At 40.6% G+C, this 19,641-nt stretch overlaps 1 protein-coding gene and 1 non-coding gene across 10 annotated transcripts in view; one reads left to right on the plus strand and one right to left on the minus strand.

The window, feature by feature from the left end:
• The window catches only part of GXYLT1 (glucoside xylosyltransferase 1), a 217,016-nt gene that overhangs the window by 33,983 nt on the left and 163,392 nt on the right, over positions 1-19,641 (plus strand). For all 9 annotated transcript variants that reach the window (XM_075551873.1, XM_075551875.1, XM_075551876.1 and 6 more), the window contains 2 exons: positions 3,860-3,983; positions 4,397-4,569. In XM_075551873.1, coding sequence (XP_075407988.1) covers positions 3,860-3,983; positions 4,397-4,569 — 297 coding nt within the window. The remainder of the gene's footprint in view (positions 1-3,859; positions 3,984-4,396; positions 4,570-19,641) is intronic.
• Positions 16,619-16,722, minus strand: LOC142452074 (U6 spliceosomal RNA). The gene has a single exon (XR_012785137.1). It is a non-coding gene; the product is annotated as a U6 spliceosomal RNA (small nuclear RNA).

Genomic DNA, 19,641 nt, shown 5'->3' on the forward strand with positions numbered 1-19,641 from the left:
TGTCCTTCGCAGTTTGATCTCTCATTTGATTGGGTTCTGATCACCCTGGAGGCTAGTCTTTATGTGCAATTTAAAATTTCCTTTCTAGATCCTTAACAGTTTAACATGCTAAATGTCTTGCTCCAGTATTTATTCTTTAACGAAGTATTTTCTTAATTCCTTAAGTAGACTTAGCTAAAGGAGCCCTGAGGGCTCTATGGGAGAAGGGTGAGGCTGTCTGCTTCCACCAAGAGGACTGCCTTGGAACCCCCAAGGGCATTTCTAGCGTGTGCAGTAGTAGTACTGTGAGTTGGAACCCACTCTGTGACACACAGCAATGAAAACAAACTTTCCTTTATTTTTAGATTTATGTGTGTGTATTTTTTGATTATTTCACAATTACTGTTCTACTTACTACATTCTCGGAAATTTTTCCCAAGGCTAATACAGGTAATAATGTAGTTAGTCCATTTCAACTCATAGTGACCCCATGTGCCCAAGCAGAATCCCATCCCTAAGTTTGTTGAGACTGTCTGGGGCAGCTTGCTAGGTCTTTTCCCAGGAGCCTCTGCGTGGGTTCAAACTGCCAGCTGCCAACCTTTCAGTTAGTTACTCAGCACTTAATTGTTGTACCGTGTTTAAATATGTGGGCTTCTTTTTAGGGATCTTGTCATTTCCTTTTTAAAGGGCAAATTGCCTGTGTCCTCCTGAGTGTATTATACTATAATAGAATATGGCACTTTGTAATAATGTGTCTCAACCTGTCTGGAGGGGGATCAATGTTGTCCTTAATTTCCACTTTGGTATAAGTCAATACTATTATAAAAGAAACGACTAAAAAATAGACTTGACTAAACATAAAACTATTGAATTTTAAGTTAAACATTTTTGACTTGGTTTTTAATATGCCATGAGTATCTCTTTTAGATGCTGAATATACAGCTGATGAAATTCAGTATCTGTTTGCAATTATCAAAGAAGCATAGAAAAGTTTTCAAATCCTCGTTATAGCATAGATACTAAATTGGTGGATCATTAATTAATAAATATAACATATTTATTTCAGACCAGAAGGCAATTCAAAATGGAAACGGTGGGAACATTCTAATTAAAATCAAGGCAAGACTGTCTCTTGCCATAACTATTACACAATATTGTATCAATGATTCTCAGCATGTAGCTGTCAGGTGCCATCTAAGGGGTTGTAACTCAGGTCAACCCAGTGTACAACAGAAGTAAGCCCTGCTCAGTCCTGCCCCACACTCACATTGGTTGTTATGTTTGGCTCATTGTTGCAGCCACGGTGTCAATTCATCTTGTTGAGGGCCTTTCTTTTTTTACTGTCCCTCCGCTTTACCACGTATCATGTCTTTCTCTTTAGACTGGTCTCTCCAGATCGCATGTCCAAATATATGAGATGAAGTCTTAGCCCTTGCTTCTAAGGAGAATTTTGACTGGACCCTTTCCAAGACAGATTTGCTTACTTTTCAGACTGTCCCTTGGCATTTTGAATACTCTTCACCAACATGGAGGGATTTTAAATGAAGGGACTTTAAAAATAAGTGAAAAACAAACCCATGTTTATTGAGTTGATTTTTACTTATACCAACCCTATAAGATAAAGTAGACATGCCCTGTGAGATTTCCAAGGCTTTAAATCTTTTTTTTATAAATCATTTTATTGGGGGCGTGTTCAACTCTTAACACAATCCATGCATACATCCATTGTATAAAGCACATTTTTGCATTTGTTGCCATCATCATTCTCAAACACATTTGCTTTCTACTTGAGCCCTTGGTGTCAGCTCCTCATCCCTCTTCCTCCCCCACCCTCCCTTACGAACCCGTGATAATATATAAATTATTATTACTTTGTTATGTCTTGCCCTGTCCAATGTCTCCTTTCATCCATTTTTCTGTTGTCTATCCCCCAGGGAGGGGGTTATATGTAGATCATTGTAATTGGTTCCCCTTTTCTACCCCATCTTCCCTCCACCACTCTCATCATTGGTCTTAAGGGGTTCATCTGTCTTGGATTCCCTGTTTCTAGTTCTTATCTGTACCCGTGTACATCCTTTGGTCTAGCTGGATTTGTAAGGTATAATTGGAATGATGATCGTGGGGCCGGGGGAAGCATTGAAGATTAGAGGAAAGTTGTGTGTTTCATTGTTGCTACACTGAACCCTGACTGGCATCTCATCCCCTTATATAAGAGGATGTCCACTTACCTACAGATGGGCTTTGGGTCTCCACTCCGCACTCCCTTTCCTTCACAATGATAATATTTTTTGTTCTTTGATGCCTGGTACCTAATCCCATCGACACCTCGTGACTGCACAGGCTGATGTACTTCTGCTTTACATCTTCATAGTAACAGACTGCCACATCTTTGTTAAAATTAGGTGGCAGGAGATAAAATAATTATTATATGTATTTGACTTGTCTATATTTCTAGAAAACTCATAAGCATATATTCAAAGGTGTACTGAACAATAGAGATAAATGTTAATGTTGCTGGGTAAGAAATAAAGACACAAATAATTTTCTAAGGAGACAAACCAGTTTGTCAGCTGGTTGACCTCAGGAATTCTTTCTCTAGTAGCATGTAGGGCTTCCTGATTCACAAACTTTTCTAGGTAATCAAAACTCAAGTATATAATTCCTGTTTTGTTAGCACGGTTGTGCTGCTGATAGCAAAGTTTGAAATCCCCTTCCTTTCAACCTTACATAAATAAGAGTGACAGTGAGTGATCACGGTTTCTGACCAACCTACAACACATCCAGATATGCCCAGCCCCAACTCCACTTTACCTGGGCTGCAAGAGTTTGTGGGACTGCATACATCCTGGTAAGCCTGACCCAGAAATTTTCTATAATGAATCCGACGTTGCTATGTGCCATTCACAGTTCCATTGTAGGATTCCTGTTTGAATTTTCGAATGTGCTTTTATATGAGGGGGCTTCAAAAATTCTTGGAAAATTTTCATTATATTTTAATTCATTTTTGCCCAAACATTTTGAAGCCTCTGCATGTGAACGTCCCTTTTACTTGATTATCAGTTCTCAGTGATCTCTCTAGATTACCACATGTGATAGGGTAGCAGGTCACCTAAGGATAATAGTGATGATGATGGTCATATTAATAGTGAACTTTAAGTAAGCAGCCCTTCTGGTGCAGTTACTGCTCAGTGAGCGGAAGAGTAGCAGTTTAAGCCGTGGAGATTACAGCCTCGGATATCTTAAAAAAGCAGACCAAACCCACTTGCCATCCAGCTCACAGCAGCTCTATAGGACAGAGTAGAATTGCCCCGTAGAGTTTCTAAGGCTGTAAATCTCTTAACTTAAAGAACCAGACTGCCTACCACATCTTTACCCCACTGAGCAGCTGCTGGTTAGTAACCTTTTTAATTCACGAGTGCTTTAGCCATTGTGCCACCAGGCACACCCTCTCGGTAAGGCACCCTCTCAGACAGTTCAGTTCTGTCACATGGGGGTCTTCGTGAGTCCGCATTGACTTGCCATTGCCAGCACAAGCAACAACCTCAGCGTACGTTATGTGAGGTTCTGCTTTAACTCTGGTTTTGTGTTTAATAACGGGTTGAACTCTGAAAGTGGGGCTCTCAGATTATCTACCTTTTTTAAGCTGTCGTACTCGGAGTGCTTGTCTGACGTCCTGTTTGCTCCTTCCCTATCAGTCATTTTATCACTTCCCCTGCTGCTACAGATCTCCTCTGCCAGTGTCTTTCCTCAGTTTAGGGCTCTAGTGCCCACGTTTCTAACAAAGAACTGCACAATGCTAGTGAAGGGCAAATGGAGGACTGTCTGTGCTACTGCTGTGATACTGGAAACCTGAGCATCGTTGTAATGTATTTATCAACAGAATGATATGACAACGGTCCGGCTACAATGGAGAGATATCCTTATGCCACTGCTTAAAAAATACAAACTAAACATCACCTGGGGCGACCAAGATTTATTGAATATCATGTTTTTTCATAATCCAGGTAATCATTCATTGTTCTTTGATCTGTTGGGTTAAGAAAAATGAGAAAACAGTAATCAGTCAGAAATGAAGAGCCATGATTGTTTTGGTGCATTATTACTATTTATGTTTATGATAGGCTTTTCTTGACTATGAGTCAGAAGAGTTCTAAATGCCAACCATTTTCATTATTTTGAATCTTCTGAGTTGTAGTTTTTTTTAAAAAATTGTTTTAATTCTTAAATCCATTTGTTTGAAATGAACTTGTATATCACTAAAGAATTCAGTTGTTTTTCTTTCATACCTAGTTAAAGCGGTGGTTAGATCTGAGGAGTAAGGAGTCTGCAGGGCTCTGAGTTTTAAACTAGAATTTGGATACTGTTATTTCTGTGGCATTAAAGGCCTTTGATTGTTGTTTTTTCTCTCTTTCTATAGAAAGCCTCTTTGTTTTCCCGTGTCAGTGGAATTACCGACCAGATCATTGCATATATGGAAGCAATTGCCAAGAAGCAGAAGAAGAAGGAATCTTTATTCTTCATGGGAACAGAGGTGTTTACCATGATGATAAGCAACCAGCATTTAGAGCTGTTTATGAAGCAATGAGAAATGTAAGCACTTAACTCTTTTTAAGTTTTACTTACTTATTTTAAAAATCATTTTATTGGGGGCTCATACAGCTCTTAGAACAATCTATACTCCATTGTATCATGCACGTTTGTACATATGTTGCTTTCATCATTCTCACAACATTTTCTTTCTACATGTTTTCAGCTCATTTTTCCCCTCACTCCCTCATGAACTCTTGGTGATTTATAAATTATTTATATTTTTCATGTCTTAATGCCGATGGCTGCTCCCTTTGCCCACTTTTCTGTTTTCTGTCCCCCTGGGTGGGGGGGGGGATATGTCAATTATTGTGATAGGTTTTTCCTTTCTCCCACAACCTTCCCCCTAACCTCCTGGTTATTTGGAAATACTTTGAAGCTTTCAGAGAAAGCTTGAAAGAATCTTACAAAGAACAACCATGTATCTTTTACCCAGGGATAATAGTCATTAACAGTTTATGCTGTTTCCATTATTATTGATTCTTAGTGTCATTTGCATGTTGTTTGCACACCCTTTTACACCTAAAAGCATCATTGTCTACTAAGAACAAGGACATCACAGTATAGATGTCAACCTCAGGAAATTTACTGTTGGTATAATACTTGAATCTACCATCCACATATTTTTCTTCTCTTCTAGAATGGTTTCTTTGCCTTTCCTTGTCTTTTGTGAGATTGACAATTTTGGAGAATAGTGTTCCCCTCGCCTTTTGTTCTTTGTTCTGGCTTGTCTGATGTTTCCTTACCATCACCTTCCTGCTGCCCATTGTGGCCAGCATACTGTATAAGTGTGTCGTGGACTGTCTTTGTGTATCACATTCGTAGCCAGCCACCTTTTCTCTCTGCCCCTCTTTGGTAATGTCGATTTTGATCTCTCAGTCAGAAAACACCGCCTACTTTCCCCATTGCTTAGTTATTTTTCCTCTTCAAAGTAATTATTGGGAGACTCTTTGAAAACCCATAAAGAGCCTGCTCCCCCTCCTCCTCAGAATTTCCCTTTTAGATTTAGCATCCATTGATGCTCTTCTTCATACCAGTTTTTCTTTGATAGTTGCACATTGAAGACTTCTTGAACTTCCACATATGTAACTTGACACTCAGCATTCTGTAAGGAACAGTCCTTCAGTTTGAACTCCTTGATATATTTTGTTAGGATCTATAGACTTCATTATTCTCTCTTAGTTACGATGATGCAACGTGTTCAAGATTTGGTCTGTGGAAAGCCCTGTTTGATTGCCTTCTGAGCCCTTCTGACATATCCCGTCATATTGTGGTAGCATAGCTGCATTTTCTGCCCCAGCAGTGTGCTCTGGTCGTTTAACTTCCCTGCCTACCTTAGTTATCCAGCACCCTATAACAGAAATAGCACATGTGGCGACTTTATTTAACGAACAGAAATTTATTCTCTCACAGCTTAGGAGGTCATATGTTTGAATTCAGGGTGTCAACTCTTGGGGAAGGCTTTCTTTCTCTCTTGGCTCTTGAGGAAGGTCCTAGTCACCTTTAAACACCTGCAGCCAGTATTCCCTGGAGATCTACATCAGTCTTGGCATCGGTGTTCTCTGGGCTGAAAGGCTTTTCTTTCTTGGCAATAGTAAGCCCCTCTCATCTCTTTGTGCTGGTCTAATCTTTTTTATATCTCAAACTCCTCAAAATGCACCCCAGTGCTGTAGTGTGTTTTATTCTGCCTAATTAATAAACTGACAGTAATCTTGCCTCAGTAACATGGTAGAGAGTAAGATTTACAGCACATAGGATAATTGTGGTATTGTGGGTTACACATTAAGCTGCTAACCACAAGGCCAGCAGTTCTAACCCAGCAGCCACTCAGCAGTAGAAAAATGAAGCTGTCTGCTCCCTTAAAGATTAAAAGCCGCAGAAACTCAAAGGGGCAGCTCTACTCCTATAGGGCTGCTCTGAGTCAGAACTGACCTTGGCAGTGAGTGAGTGCCTGCGTGTAATTAAATTATGTTACAAAATGGAGGACAATCTTGTAATGCTAAGAATTACAGTCCAACCAAGTTGACAGGTGTTTTTGGGGGACACAACTCAGTCCATAACATTGCCCTAGCTCTTAAGCAGCCTTTGGTCCAAAGCGCCCACTGCCTTTGATTGTGCTCTGTTTGGTACATGTGCTTATTGTTGTGGGGGTGTCTTTACTTGTAGGCTCATTCCGCATCAGAATAGGAAATATGGACACATGGTACACGACATTGTGTCTACACTGCGCCTCCAAGTGCAGCCTGCCCTTCTGACGTCCTGCTGCTCTATGTTTTTACCTCTTTTCTGTGGAGTTAAGAATCCTGGCACCAAATAGGGACATTTCCTCATTTACTTAATCTTAAAATAGTTAGAAATATTTTTTTTTTCAGAAATGTTTCATTCACACCATTACCTCTTTTCCTGTTCTCCCCACAAATAATCACAATTTACTATGGGAAATTCAGGATTTGTCCAGTTCTTGCCTGCAGAGTGGGGGATATGCTTAGTGCTGTATTCTGGAATTACTTGGGTTAGTCCATTTTTATTCCCTTCATGTTATTTTATTCATCTAAATACCTTTCAAGCCCTTAAAAAATTGCCAATGTGATGGGCAAGAAAGGCAATCTTAGGATAGTTCTAATTTGCACTCATTTTACTATGAGTGAACTTGGAAATCTTTTTGCGTATTCGAGGACTGTTTTAATAACACTTTCTGGTGGGTTATCTCTTGAAACTTTGGCCATGCTCTTATAAACCAAACTCCAGTGAGTCAATTTCAACTCATGAAGATCCCATTTGTGTCCCAGAAGAATCATGATCCTTAAGGTTTTATTTATTTAATTTAATTTTTTTTTCCTTAAGGTTTTTAATGACTTTAATTTTTGGAAGTATTTAGCCAGACGTTTCTTTTGCGGTACCTCTGTGTGGACTTGAAAGTAGCAGCTTTATTGTAATATGTTTACACAGCATAATCGTCACACATTTTGAAAGCAATAGTGTGATGATGTGTTTACAGAGTTGCACAGTCAGACCACATCACAATTAGGGCTTTTTGGTCTTCACCCTAATTTTAAAAGTTTGTTGTATATTGGAGGTATTAGTCCTATATTAGTGAAGTACACTTTTATATAGTTTCTCCTAATTTGCCTTTGTGGAGTTCTTTTGTTTGATTATTTTGCCAGGTAGACTTTTAAAATTTCCTTTTTAAAAATCTTGTAGTTCAATGTATTAACTTTTTAAAAAAATGTAATGGTCATAACTAGAGAACCCTTCCCGATCAGTGCTCAGGTATCCATTATAAAACAGCTCCATTGTATTTATTGCATTTAGACCGCTGCTTCATTTGGAATTTGCTCCTTTGTAGTCAATGGGTGAGGAATGGATCTAATTTTGTCTTTTTCCAAATAAATATCCTGTTGTCCCAATGCCACATGTTCAAAATATATCTTTAGCCCAAAGGTTCGAGATATTTTATTTTTACTAAAATTTGATTTTAATTCCTGTACTTTTTATTGCTTCATTAGTCTGTGTCTGCTATTCTAGGTAAAAATACTATTCTAATATTTAATAGAGCTATTTGCTTTGTATAGCTCTTCCTTTTCAAACTGTGTGTTAGTCCAGGTAGACTAGAGAAACAAGTCCAGGGAGACTCATGTGTATAAGAAAGAGTTTTATATAAAGAGTAATTGTACATTAAGAAAACATCCCAGTCCAGTCCAGATTAAGTCCGTAAGTCCAATATTAGCCCATATGTCCGATACCAATCTATAAAGTCCTCTTCAGACTCACAAAACACATGCAATGACGCTGAATACAGGAAGATCACAGGCCAGTGAGTGGGAAGTCTTGTGGATCCAGTGGCATTGTAAACATCTCAGCACTGGCAGGGGTCTCCATGTGGTTCCTTCAGCTCCCAGGCTCTGACTGCATCAGCGTAGGTACATGCGGCTTTTCATCAGGGATGTCTTGCAGGGAGTCAGAGCAGAGAGAGTCTGTAAGAGTCCAAAGAGGAATACTGGAGTTCCCAGAATCTTTAGGAGAAGGCCTTACCTACACAGAGGCCTCATTGGTTATGATCTGATTGATAGGCTAGACTTCACTCCTTTACTCTTAATTCTCTCAAATTGATGAATGATTATATAGCTACCATAACAGTGTTGTATTTATATTTCTCTAAGTATCTATTTGTGAAAAGTTCTTCATGAAATGAAGATTTTTTTCTTTTATAACCAGCATTTTATTGGTTGTTTGAGATCAATACAGAAACTTTACTAAAAAATTTGTAGTTTTTTGCCCTCAGAATTTTATTGGCACATAATTTACATATTATGTAATTCAGTAGTTCAATCATATCAAGAATTGTACAGTCATGACCACATCAATTTTAGAGCATGACCCTACCCCCATGGTCACATGGTCTTTAAAATGAGCTGTGTAATCATGATCAGTTCTAGTGTTTCCTTCCCGCTCCACCTTCATTGTTTACTCCCGAAATCCCCTTTCCTCCCTATCGCCCACCCTCCACCCTTATATCAGTTATCATTATGCACCCACTCCTCTTGTGCTTCAAAACTGGAAAACCCAACAATTAAAAAAATAAAAATAAGGTGATAAGGATAAGATAATAAGAATAATATAAAGGCAAAAATACAAATAATGAGCAAGAAAGAAAAGACCCTCATCAACATTTAAAAAACTTGGGAAGAAATTTCTGTCATGGAACAAGTAAGAGATACTTGCACCCAGAACAAATTTAGATAAGGTCTACAGGGAGGTCAACTGGCCAAGTATCAAGTTCAGTCCAGCATTATCAAGATTACAGTGGTCTTTGCCTGAAGGTAAGGCTGTTTGGACTCTTGCCTATGGTTAGCGGGGATCTGCCAGTGGCTCAGTCTGACTAGATACTCTGCAGATGGGTTTTGGGCTCTCACTGTCTCCCATAGCCTTCTATAAATAGGATGTTCATAATTTTAGCTGATATTTTTTCCTTTGCTGTATTCGAGTTTTGTAATTGTCATCTTTGAATCATACAAGCTAGTGTGCTTCCTCCATGTTCACTTAGTAGACTCCTTGCTTTAATGGCTGCTTATTTGATTACAAGCCTTTAAAGACCACAAACACCTTTCTGATTAATAGCCAGGCACCATCTACTTACTTTACCACACTTTGCTGTAGCACCCTTATCTTCAGTGATCATTTTTTTTCATGAAGGAAGGTGAGTATCGAGTAGGGCCATGTTATCAGAGCTAACTGTTCTTGAATTGGGATTAGAGTTAAGTAGGATCCTAGACTCCATCTGCTTGTCCGTGAGGTTTGCATGTCTCTGGTTTACTTTGGCAAACACAGTAAGACAAAATCAAAACACTATAAGACCAACTGCACCAATATCTGCCATAAGCCAACCAGTAAATAAACAAATAGCACACGCACTAAGGGGAAACAAAATAAAAACATATTTTTTTAACAGCACAATTCTTAATGCCTGTACCAAAATCCTAAAATGGCATGTAGATACAATTTTTTTTCTAAATTCCAGTGACTTTCCAGCTTTAAATTTGGAGGCATTTTTAAAAAGAGGTTATTAAGTATCATTATTTTTAAATGTTGAAGCTGTTACATCTTCAGTCCCAGTAATTCACAATTTAATGTCACACACACTACACACTCAAATGTTTGACTCTTCATAGCACATAAGAAAGTTACTAGGAAACCACGACCAAAGGTGTAAAAAGAATGCACACAGTTCTGACAAGAAAGCCACAGTAACAGAATGGTTTTCACACAACTACTAAAAACCAATAACTTGGAAACACTTTAAATGTTCAAGTCATATAAATGCATGACAGTGACTCCAAATTGCCATTAAGTATTGTTTTGTGTTAGGGAGAAAAACTCTTGATTCCCCTTCTCCCCCCCTCCCCCTGTTCCCAGGTCTCATGAAATGTTATTTGGACATATAACACAGTCAAATTTTCCTACAATTCAACATCCCCACTGTTTTCTGGTTGTACCAAAGAAAACCAGCCAGTCAATGATTTTGTGTCTTAAAAAAAACAAAAGCATGAAGTGGGATTTCCTCCTCAAAAATGTTTCTAGAGCTACTATAAAGCTTGCATTAGCAAAATAGTTAAGAAAAATATTCCTCTGGATTGAACTTGAAGGGAGCTCACAGGGCCCACTGATAAGACATGGTAGATAAATGTTAATCAGACTTGGCTGCTTTTCCTCCTGCTTCATCAGAGGCTGCACTCTCCTTGTTTTTCAGCAGATAAATACATCTTTAGCTTCTTCAGCCTGTTTTCCCTTTGCGGCCCCTTTCTCTTTTGCTTGCACTTTTTTGTCGAAGATTTATCCTTTCCTGCTGCCCTTTTTGGCTTCATCTCCACTTTTGTAGGCACAGGGTTTGCTGACAGTCTTCTTTTGGGCTCCTTTTTGACTGCACCTTCACCGAGCTGAGCTTCCTTTTGGGAATACTGGCTGTGTGTTGGGCTCGTGCTGGATGCCTTCAGACCTCGGCACCCTGAGAGCTCTCTCAACGCTGGTCTGCCTGACCGCTGTTGGGGTTTTTTATTGAGAGTACTAGCTTAGGAGAGATAACCATTAGGAGAGATAACCATTTGGTGATCTTGAGACACCCTACCAAGAGCAAGGACTGTCTTTTCCATTGGTTTCTTCCAGTAATGTTTTACAGTTTTCTTCATACGCGTTTTGAACTTACTTTATATTGGTGCTTACATGTTTTATCTTTGTTGGCTTTGTAAATGAGGTGTGTTTTAAGCCTTTGCTGTATATTGGCTTTGTAGGGAAGGCCGTGCCTGTCCCAGATACCTGCTCTTCTCCTTTTTCGTTTTGTTTTCATGGTCCTCCTTTTGTGTCCTCTAGCTGGTCGGTGGGGAAATGCTTATTCATCTGGTATTGCCAGGCTGGTACATGAGCAATGCTCGTGAATAGGCTGCGGACCAAAGCTTGAGACATATCCAAAGAGGATTTGGATCTATACTTTTGCCTGATGAGCCGTCTCAATGTCAACTCATTGGTGGAGACTGAGGAAGAGCTGCATGTCACCACTCAGTTCTGCGGTAGATGAGCTCATAGTGCTGCCGGACTGTCGGCCTGAAGAGTGACAATGAGCAAAAGGAATGCTGGTTTGGGGTCACTGAGAGAAGAGCTACAACGCCTGCTGCTGCGTTCACATTCTTATTTGCTCATGGCAGAAAACCTCTGGTTTAGTACAGCTCGTCGGCAGGAACGAGAATAGAAGGACTGAACTATACTGCCTTATGACAGACTGTGAAAGTGTAACATAAGCCTGGTAGCTTTTCCTCGAAGGGTCACAGGAGGCTCATCGCTGACTGGAAGCTGACCCACAGGATGAGGATGAGTGTGCTCGGGGAGCATGAGCAGCCTGGGTAGAAGAAGTCAGTGATCCAGTCAGACTTTGAGCCGGGAGGCTGACTGGGCTGTCGGGTGAAGATGGGAAGTGTAGATGGGGATGTGCTGGTGTTGTGAAGGAACTGGATTTTCTCTAGGAAATCTGTGCTTCTCAAACTGATGGCAGACAAAGTACTAAGTACTGTAGTATTGTAAGCTCACTGTTAAACTTTTCTTTAAATTTGGACACTAAGGTTTCTTTTTTTGAAATCATTTTATTGGGGGCTTGTACAACTCTTAGCACAATTCATACACCCATCCATTGTGTCAAGCACCTTTGTACATTTGTTGCCATAATCATTTTCAAACATTTTCTTTCTACTTGAGCCCTTGGTATCAGCTCATTTTCCCCCTCCCTCCCCCACCCTTCCCCCTCCATCCCTCATGAACCCTTAATAATTTATAAATTATTATATTTTTCATGTCTTACACTGACTGATGTCTCCCTTCACCCATTTTTCTGTTGTTTGTTCCCCTGGGAGGGGGTTGTATGTAGGTTCATTGTGATCGGTTCTCCCTTTCTCCCTCCACCTTCCCCTTACCTTCCTGGTATCACTACTCTCAATATTGGTTCTGAGGGGTTTATCTGTCCTGGATTCCCTGTGTTTCCAGCTCTTATCTGTACCCATGTACATGTGCTACTCAAGCCGGATTTGTAAGGTAGAATTGGCGTCACGATAGTGGGGTGGGAGTGGGTGGGAAGGAAACATTAAAGAACTAGAGGAAAGTTGTATGTTTCAATGGTGCTATACTGCACCCTGACTGGATTGTCTCCTCCCCCTGACCCTTCTGTAAGGGGATGTACAATGCCTGTAGATGGGCTTTGGGTCTCCACTCCACACTCCCCCTAATTCACAATATGATTTTTTGTTCTGGGTTTTTGATGCCTGATACCTGATTCCATCACATAGGCTAGGGTCCTTCTTTCATGTGGGCTTTGTTGCTTTTCTTAATAATTATTGTGATAGCATTATTCAAAGAACGATAAATTTAGTGTTGATGCTCATTTTAATGCAATAGCCCTTATATGCCCTCAGGAATCAGTATAATATTTTAATAGTGTTTTACTATGGGTTGTCAGAAGGTGATAAAAATGAAGAAAAGTACTTTTGGGGGTCTGAGGCTTTGCAGGGTAGAAAGGAAATGCATTCCTATAAAAATGTGTGTTTTCTTTTGGTTTGATTATTTCCTTTGAGCCTTCATAGAACCTATTATTAGTGAACTAAATCACCCTAGTTTTATTTGGAAAAGTCCACATAAAATGGGCTTGAATTAAAAAAATAAATGATATCTTTAAAATGATTTCAAATACTGAATTAATGATTTTTGGGTTTGTTTTGGGTCTGTCTTAACTACAGCTTGTATCTATCCAATTGTCAACTTAATGAAATTAATCTTTTATGGTACTCATGGATACTGTTTTTACATCTTTTCTATAATTCAACGAGAAATGTAATTTTTTTAAAGAATTGCATTCAAACAAGGATAATTATGCAGGTTCAGACAGAAGCTTAGTCATAGCTATCGAATGCAGTGCACCATCTATGAATTATAAAAGATACAAACTGTTGTAAATGTATAAATGCATGGCTATGTTCTCTTGCAAATCAGTTTTTATAATCCATAAATATTTGTTAAATATTAGTTGTTGAATGAATAAAAATACTTTAAGTCTGGGACATGCAAATTCAAAATAGAAACAAAACGTTTTCTTGCTCCATAAGTTATTTTCTACTTTATGTATTTCATTCTGAATTCTGTTTCTTCATGTTTGTGTTAACTTTGATTTAATTTGCACCCTGCTTATAGTCACTTTACTGTCTCTGCAAGGGAGTCTTGGGTATGGGATCAAAAAGTATTTTTATTTCCCTACTGCAGTGCCTCCTTGTGTATGGTTAGCACTCAACATTGTTGGATTGAGGTGTCAAGCTGCCATACTTTCAAAACATGAGCATGCTCAGAATTGCCTAATTGTGGTCATCCTAGCTTCACCTCTTCCCCCTGACTTTCAGTGGGCAGTCTTATATAAGAAGCGTAAGCATTCCTAGGGTGGACTTGGGGACTGCAGGTGAGAAGAGGGAATGATTAACTGTGTCAAGAGCGGCTTGCCTGCGGAGTTGGCATTTCACTGTGAGGGATGATGTGTACCAGGCTGAGGAAAGGTGAAGAGAGGTCAGGCGCAACATGCAGGAGGTTAAGAGGCCTGGAGACCAGTAAGGGCACACCCACCCAGATGCAGTTACCTGCAGCATGCTGCTGCAGGGGCTTTGTAGCTTGTTAAAAAGACAGAATGCAGTGTCTTCAGGCTGCATTTCTATAGGTGGACATTGATAGTTGAGCTTCTTTGAAAGCAAAATTATTGTGTCAAATTAGGCCAAAAAGACATCTAATTCCTGAGGCATTCCCCTCTCCCCCTTTCAAATGACATTTTTGGTGAAAGTTTACGAAGCAAATTGGTTTCCATCCAGCAATTGAGACACACTTTGTTTGGAGACTGATTGCAGCCCCACCAGGTAATAGCACTCTCCCCACCCCCCTTCTTGTGTTTAATGTTTCCAGTTATCCTCCCCCCAGCCCTGCCTTCTGGGCAGATGGGGTCCCTTTGATCTGAGATGTTGATTGTTTTATGGGGTACAAAACTCCCTAGTGTGACTGTCCACCTTATATACCTCCCTTTTGGCTGAAAGCTGAGCCAGCAGGGTGAATTCAGTCCCAGCACTGATGACTATGAAGGGCCTCATCACTGGGATACCAGCAGTCTCGCAGACCAGTGAGCCTGGTCTTCTCTATTATTTTGAGAGGGACTTCTTTAATTTCAAGAAAATATTCACTAAAGGACTATTCTTTTTCCAGTGAAGGAAAAGCAATAAATTATATAAAACTTTGTGATTTATATCACCAAAGTGAATGAGCTAAATTAAAAGTACTTCTTAATTCTGGGAATTGGCAATCTCCTTCTGACTTTTAAATATCTTAGTAGTACTTGTATTTTATTGTCAAGGTATAAACTCACTGCCATCCAACTGTTGCTGACTCAGTAAGGCTACAGGGCAGGGTAGGACTGTCCCTGTGGGTGTATAAGACTGAATCTCTGCAACAATAGAATGACACGTGTTTCTCATGAGTAGCAGCTGGTGTTTTCAACTGCCAGCCTTGAGGTTAGCAGCTCAACTAAGCCACCAGGGCTCTTTGTCAAGGAACAGTAACACAAAATTCAGAGTTTGGCGTATTGGCCTCTTGATCAACTGTTTAAGTATGGTTTTGTACATATTGAAATGTTTTTGCCAGTATTAATTGATAATGGTCCCCCCCTTATTTTCTGACTACCACTTGTAACCCCCCAAAGATTTAGGCATACCTTAATGGTACTGTCAGGTAGGCATTGGACTGCTAACTTCAAGGTTGGAGGTTCAGATCCACCATCCTCTCTCAGGGAGAAAGAGGAGGCTACTGCTCCTGTAAAGAGGAAACCCTATTGTGCTAGACAGGGTTCTCTAGAGAAGCAAAACCAGAACGCTAATAATTTTATATTGACTTATACAGATAGATACATGTATAACATAAGAAATAAACAGTTAATTAAATTATAAAGCAGTACAAATGGCTCAGTGCAACTCCCTCCTGTGAAATAGTTGTGAGACACTGGCAGTCCTTCAGGTTTGAGGGCTGCTGGGTAGTCCTCTGTAGAGCAATTCAGGCTATCCAGGCACAGGCAGCAAACAGCAAGGCAGTTCACCAACAGTCAGCCAGATGACAGGGTCTGACAGTCCCCAGCTGAAGAGATGTACATTCCAATAATGTGGCGAAGCAGGTCTTGAAGGAACCTCAAAGCGACACAGTCCACAGGTTAGGTGTCCCCACAGGTAGTGTAGCTTGTAAATTGAAGCACAGAACAAGCAAGGCAGCCACACACTGGTCCGATGATCAAAGAGCAAGAGACAAGAAAGGCAAGGCTTGCTGAGCCATTTATCTCTCTGCCCTTTAATTAATCCCACGTGTTCATTGGCCATGTTGGCACAATAAATGCTAATTATCTTCTATGTAGGCCCACGATGAATCAGAATCAGCTCAATGCAGTGGCCGGCAGGTTGTGTTAGTCTAGGTAGACGAGAGACACAAATTCTTAAACACGCATATGTATTTAAGGGAGAGGTTTATATACAAGAGGAATCGAACATTGTAAAAACATCCCAACCCAGTTCAGTCCAAGGCTATAAGTCTGACATTAGCCCATATGCCCGATACCAATCTATAAAGCCCTCTTCAGACTCAGGAAGCACATGCAATGAAGCCAAATGCAGGACGATCAAGGCCAGTGGGTAGAAAGTCTTTGGGTTCAGTGGTGGTATAAGCATCTCAGTGCTGGCAGGGGTCTCTGTGGCTTCAGCTTCCTAGGTCTGGTTGCGTCCATGTGACTTGTCTTCTGCAATGTCTCCCAGGGAGTAGCAGAGAGAGAGGAGTCCAAGGAGGAAGTACCAGAATTCTCAGGAGAAGGCCATGCCCACACAGAAGTCTCATTGGCTGTCTCCAGATTGGCAGCCTAGAGTCCACCCCTACACTCTTAATCCTTAAATCAACACCAGATTAGATGACTCCCACTTGGGTTTTATATACCACCCACACCTTACCCAATTTTCCTCTAGCTGTCTATGTCTTCACAAATTTGTCATCCTTGTGCAGGAGCCATGCTAATCTTCTCTGTATCATTCCAATTTTATAGAAGCTATTTGTATTTTTCAGCAGGATTTTTGAAGCAGAGTTGGCAAGGTTTCTTTTGCTAGTTTGAATAAGCAGTGCTTAGGGAATGGTTTAGAAATTGGTTTTTTGGAGCAAGACTGCTGATTTAGCCTGTTACAACTTTCTTTGTAACTGGGGAAAAGATATCTTCCTAGTTGGTGCCTTTTGGGGGTAAATGTTGGTCTGTTCATGGAAAGTCTAGCAGTGTGAACTCACCAGCTTGGTCTTTGGGAGGAAGAGGAGGCGGCCTGCTTCTGCAAAGAGTCATAGTCTTAGAACATTATGCTCTGTCCTATTGGGTTGCTATGGGTTGGAATTAACTTGATGACAGTGAACTTGTTTTTGATTTTTGAATTTCTTACCTTAGTTGCTTCAGTGTAAATTAGAGATAATAATAATACTAATACCAGTTTCTTAAAGTTACTGTGACAATTAAATTCGTGAATACATACAAAATTCTTAGAATGGTGCCTGTGGCATTGTGTTGTGTGTATGGTTGCTTTTGGGTGCCAGTGAGTCTGTTCTCACCCATAGCGATCCGATCCGATCCAGTGTCGAGCCCCGTGCCATTCTCTCAGTTGTTTCTGTTCTTGAGCCCATTGTTGCAGCCAAAGTGCCGATCTCTCTCTTTGTGGGCCTTCTTCTCTTTCACTGTCCCTCTGCTTTACCAAGCGTGATGTCCTTCTCCAGGAATTGGTCTCTCCTGAACAAAAGGTCCAAAGTATGTAAGACGAAGAGATGCTAAGGGACATTGTGGATGTACTTATTCCAAGGCAGATCAGTTTGTCTTTGTAGCAGTTCATGGTACTTTGATTATTTTTATCTACTATAACAGTTCAACGCACCAATTCTTCTCCAATCTTCCTTATTCACTGTCAAAATTTCACACGCATATGGAGCAATTAAAAGATCATGGTCAAGGAAGCAGACTGCCGAGTCCTCCCTGGGTCAAGGGAAGCAGAGTTTGCCTACATGTATCAATCAGCAGGATGGGTCATCAATAGTCAGTAGCTCGGGAGCTTAGCGAAGCAGGCCCATGTGGGGGAAACCGCCCCCCCCCCCCACAACTAATGTCAGGTTGGTAGGCTCAATTGTATGGTGTATATATATATATAAATTATAGTAAAGTCATAGAGAAATAGGAGCAATAGGAAAGAGTAAATTGAAGGAGTCAGACACATTTCATAGTAGCATGCTCACCTCCTGGACGGCCATGATCTCACCAGCCAGGTCCGCACACGGCGCCTGCATAAAGGGCAGAAGGAGTCTCTTTATTTCTGGCCAAGGTCCATATATACTTAGGGGGCGTGATTACAGGTAACCACACTCATCACAGGGAGGGAATGACCTAGGGGTGTACTCGTAATAGGAAAGGGAGGGACTAAGGGTATACATGTGACAAAGGGTATACATGTGGACCCTAGACTCAATAGGGCAGCCTAACCTTGGTCATCCTTGAGTGGGCTTAACCTCCCTGGGCTTTCCTTCAGGGAACCAATCTACTACTCTCCTTATCAGAAGAGAGTGGGCCCTACTTTATTTAGGGTGGGGCAGACTATACAGTCTGATTGCTCTAGATGGCTGACAACCCCCAGGGAGAATAACCTCTGACCTTCTTTCGTTGACTTCCAAGTGTATAGTCAATTACTGTGTGTAGCAAGCAGCTAGGTTTGGCGTACATTTTGGGGAGACAACTTGGGAGAAATCCCACAGGCCTGGATAGGATATCAAACGCAAGCAATGCAAGAAGATGGAATCTGTCACCCTCAAGCTCAAGTGATGTGCACCCCAGCAGTGTGGTGCAGCCTCAAGCTCTAATGACACAGTCCATGGATTGGCCTGCCCCACAGGTAGTGTAGTTCACAGGTTGAGGCAGAGAATTAGCTCCAGCAGCAGCACACACATTCTGATCATCAGAGAGAGGGGGAAGGGGGGCATGGGCCTTGTTGAGCCATTTTTCTCTTTGCCCTCCACTCAAACTGCAACCCGATTAATCCCACATGTTCCTGTTAGGTTGGCACAATAAACCTATCTATTGCAATACTTAAGGCTGCAATTCTTGATCTTAATCGCCAAGTACTTCCAGTCCTTACCACTTTCCGCAAGCAAAGTTGTGTCATCTGCATGCCACAGGTTGCTAGTAATCTTTCTTCTAATCCTGATGCCACATTCTTCTTTTTATAATCTGGTTTATCTGTTGTTTTGTTCAGCATACAGATTGAACAAGTATGGTGAGAGGATAAAATTCTGACGTACACCTTTCCTGATTTTAAACCACATAGTATTCCCTTGTTCTGTTCACATAACCACCTCATGATCCATGTACAAGTTCCACATGAACACATGTACTGTGCCATAATTCCCATTCTTCTTGAGGCTTATCCATAGTTGATGACCCACACAATCGAATGCCTTGGCATAGTCAGTAAAACACAAGTAAATATCTTTCTGTGTGTTAGCCATTATTATTTCCCACTGATATTGTGTAAACTTTCTCCCAACCCTTTTTCTGCCCTTGAAATAATTTTAGGCAATCATCTACAGTGTGTTAGTCTGGGTTGACTAGAGAAAGAAATTCAGACACTCGTGTGTAAGAACTTTATATCAAAGAGCAATTGTACACTAAGAAAACATCCCAGCCAAGTCCAGATCAAGTCTATAAGTCCAATATTATCCCATATTTGATACTAGTATATAAATTTCTCTTTAGACTCAGGCAGCCATGTAATGAGGCCAAATGCAGGAAGATCACAGGCCAGTGGGTAGAAAGTCTTGTGCATTGGTAGGGGTCTCCATGTGGCTCCTCCAGCTCCAAGGCTCTGGTTGATATCAGCATGGTTCCATGTGGCTTGTCAACAGGAATGTGTAGCAGAGAAACAAAGCAGAGAGAGAGTGTATATCTGGTCTCCAGTGAACTATTTATCT

The sequence above is a fragment of the Tenrec ecaudatus genome, chromosome 6, assembly GCF_050624435.1.
Source record: "Tenrec ecaudatus isolate mTenEca1 chromosome 6, mTenEca1.hap1, whole genome shotgun sequence".
Taxonomy (NCBI): Eukaryota; Metazoa; Chordata; class Mammalia; order Afrosoricida; family Tenrecidae; genus Tenrec; species Tenrec ecaudatus.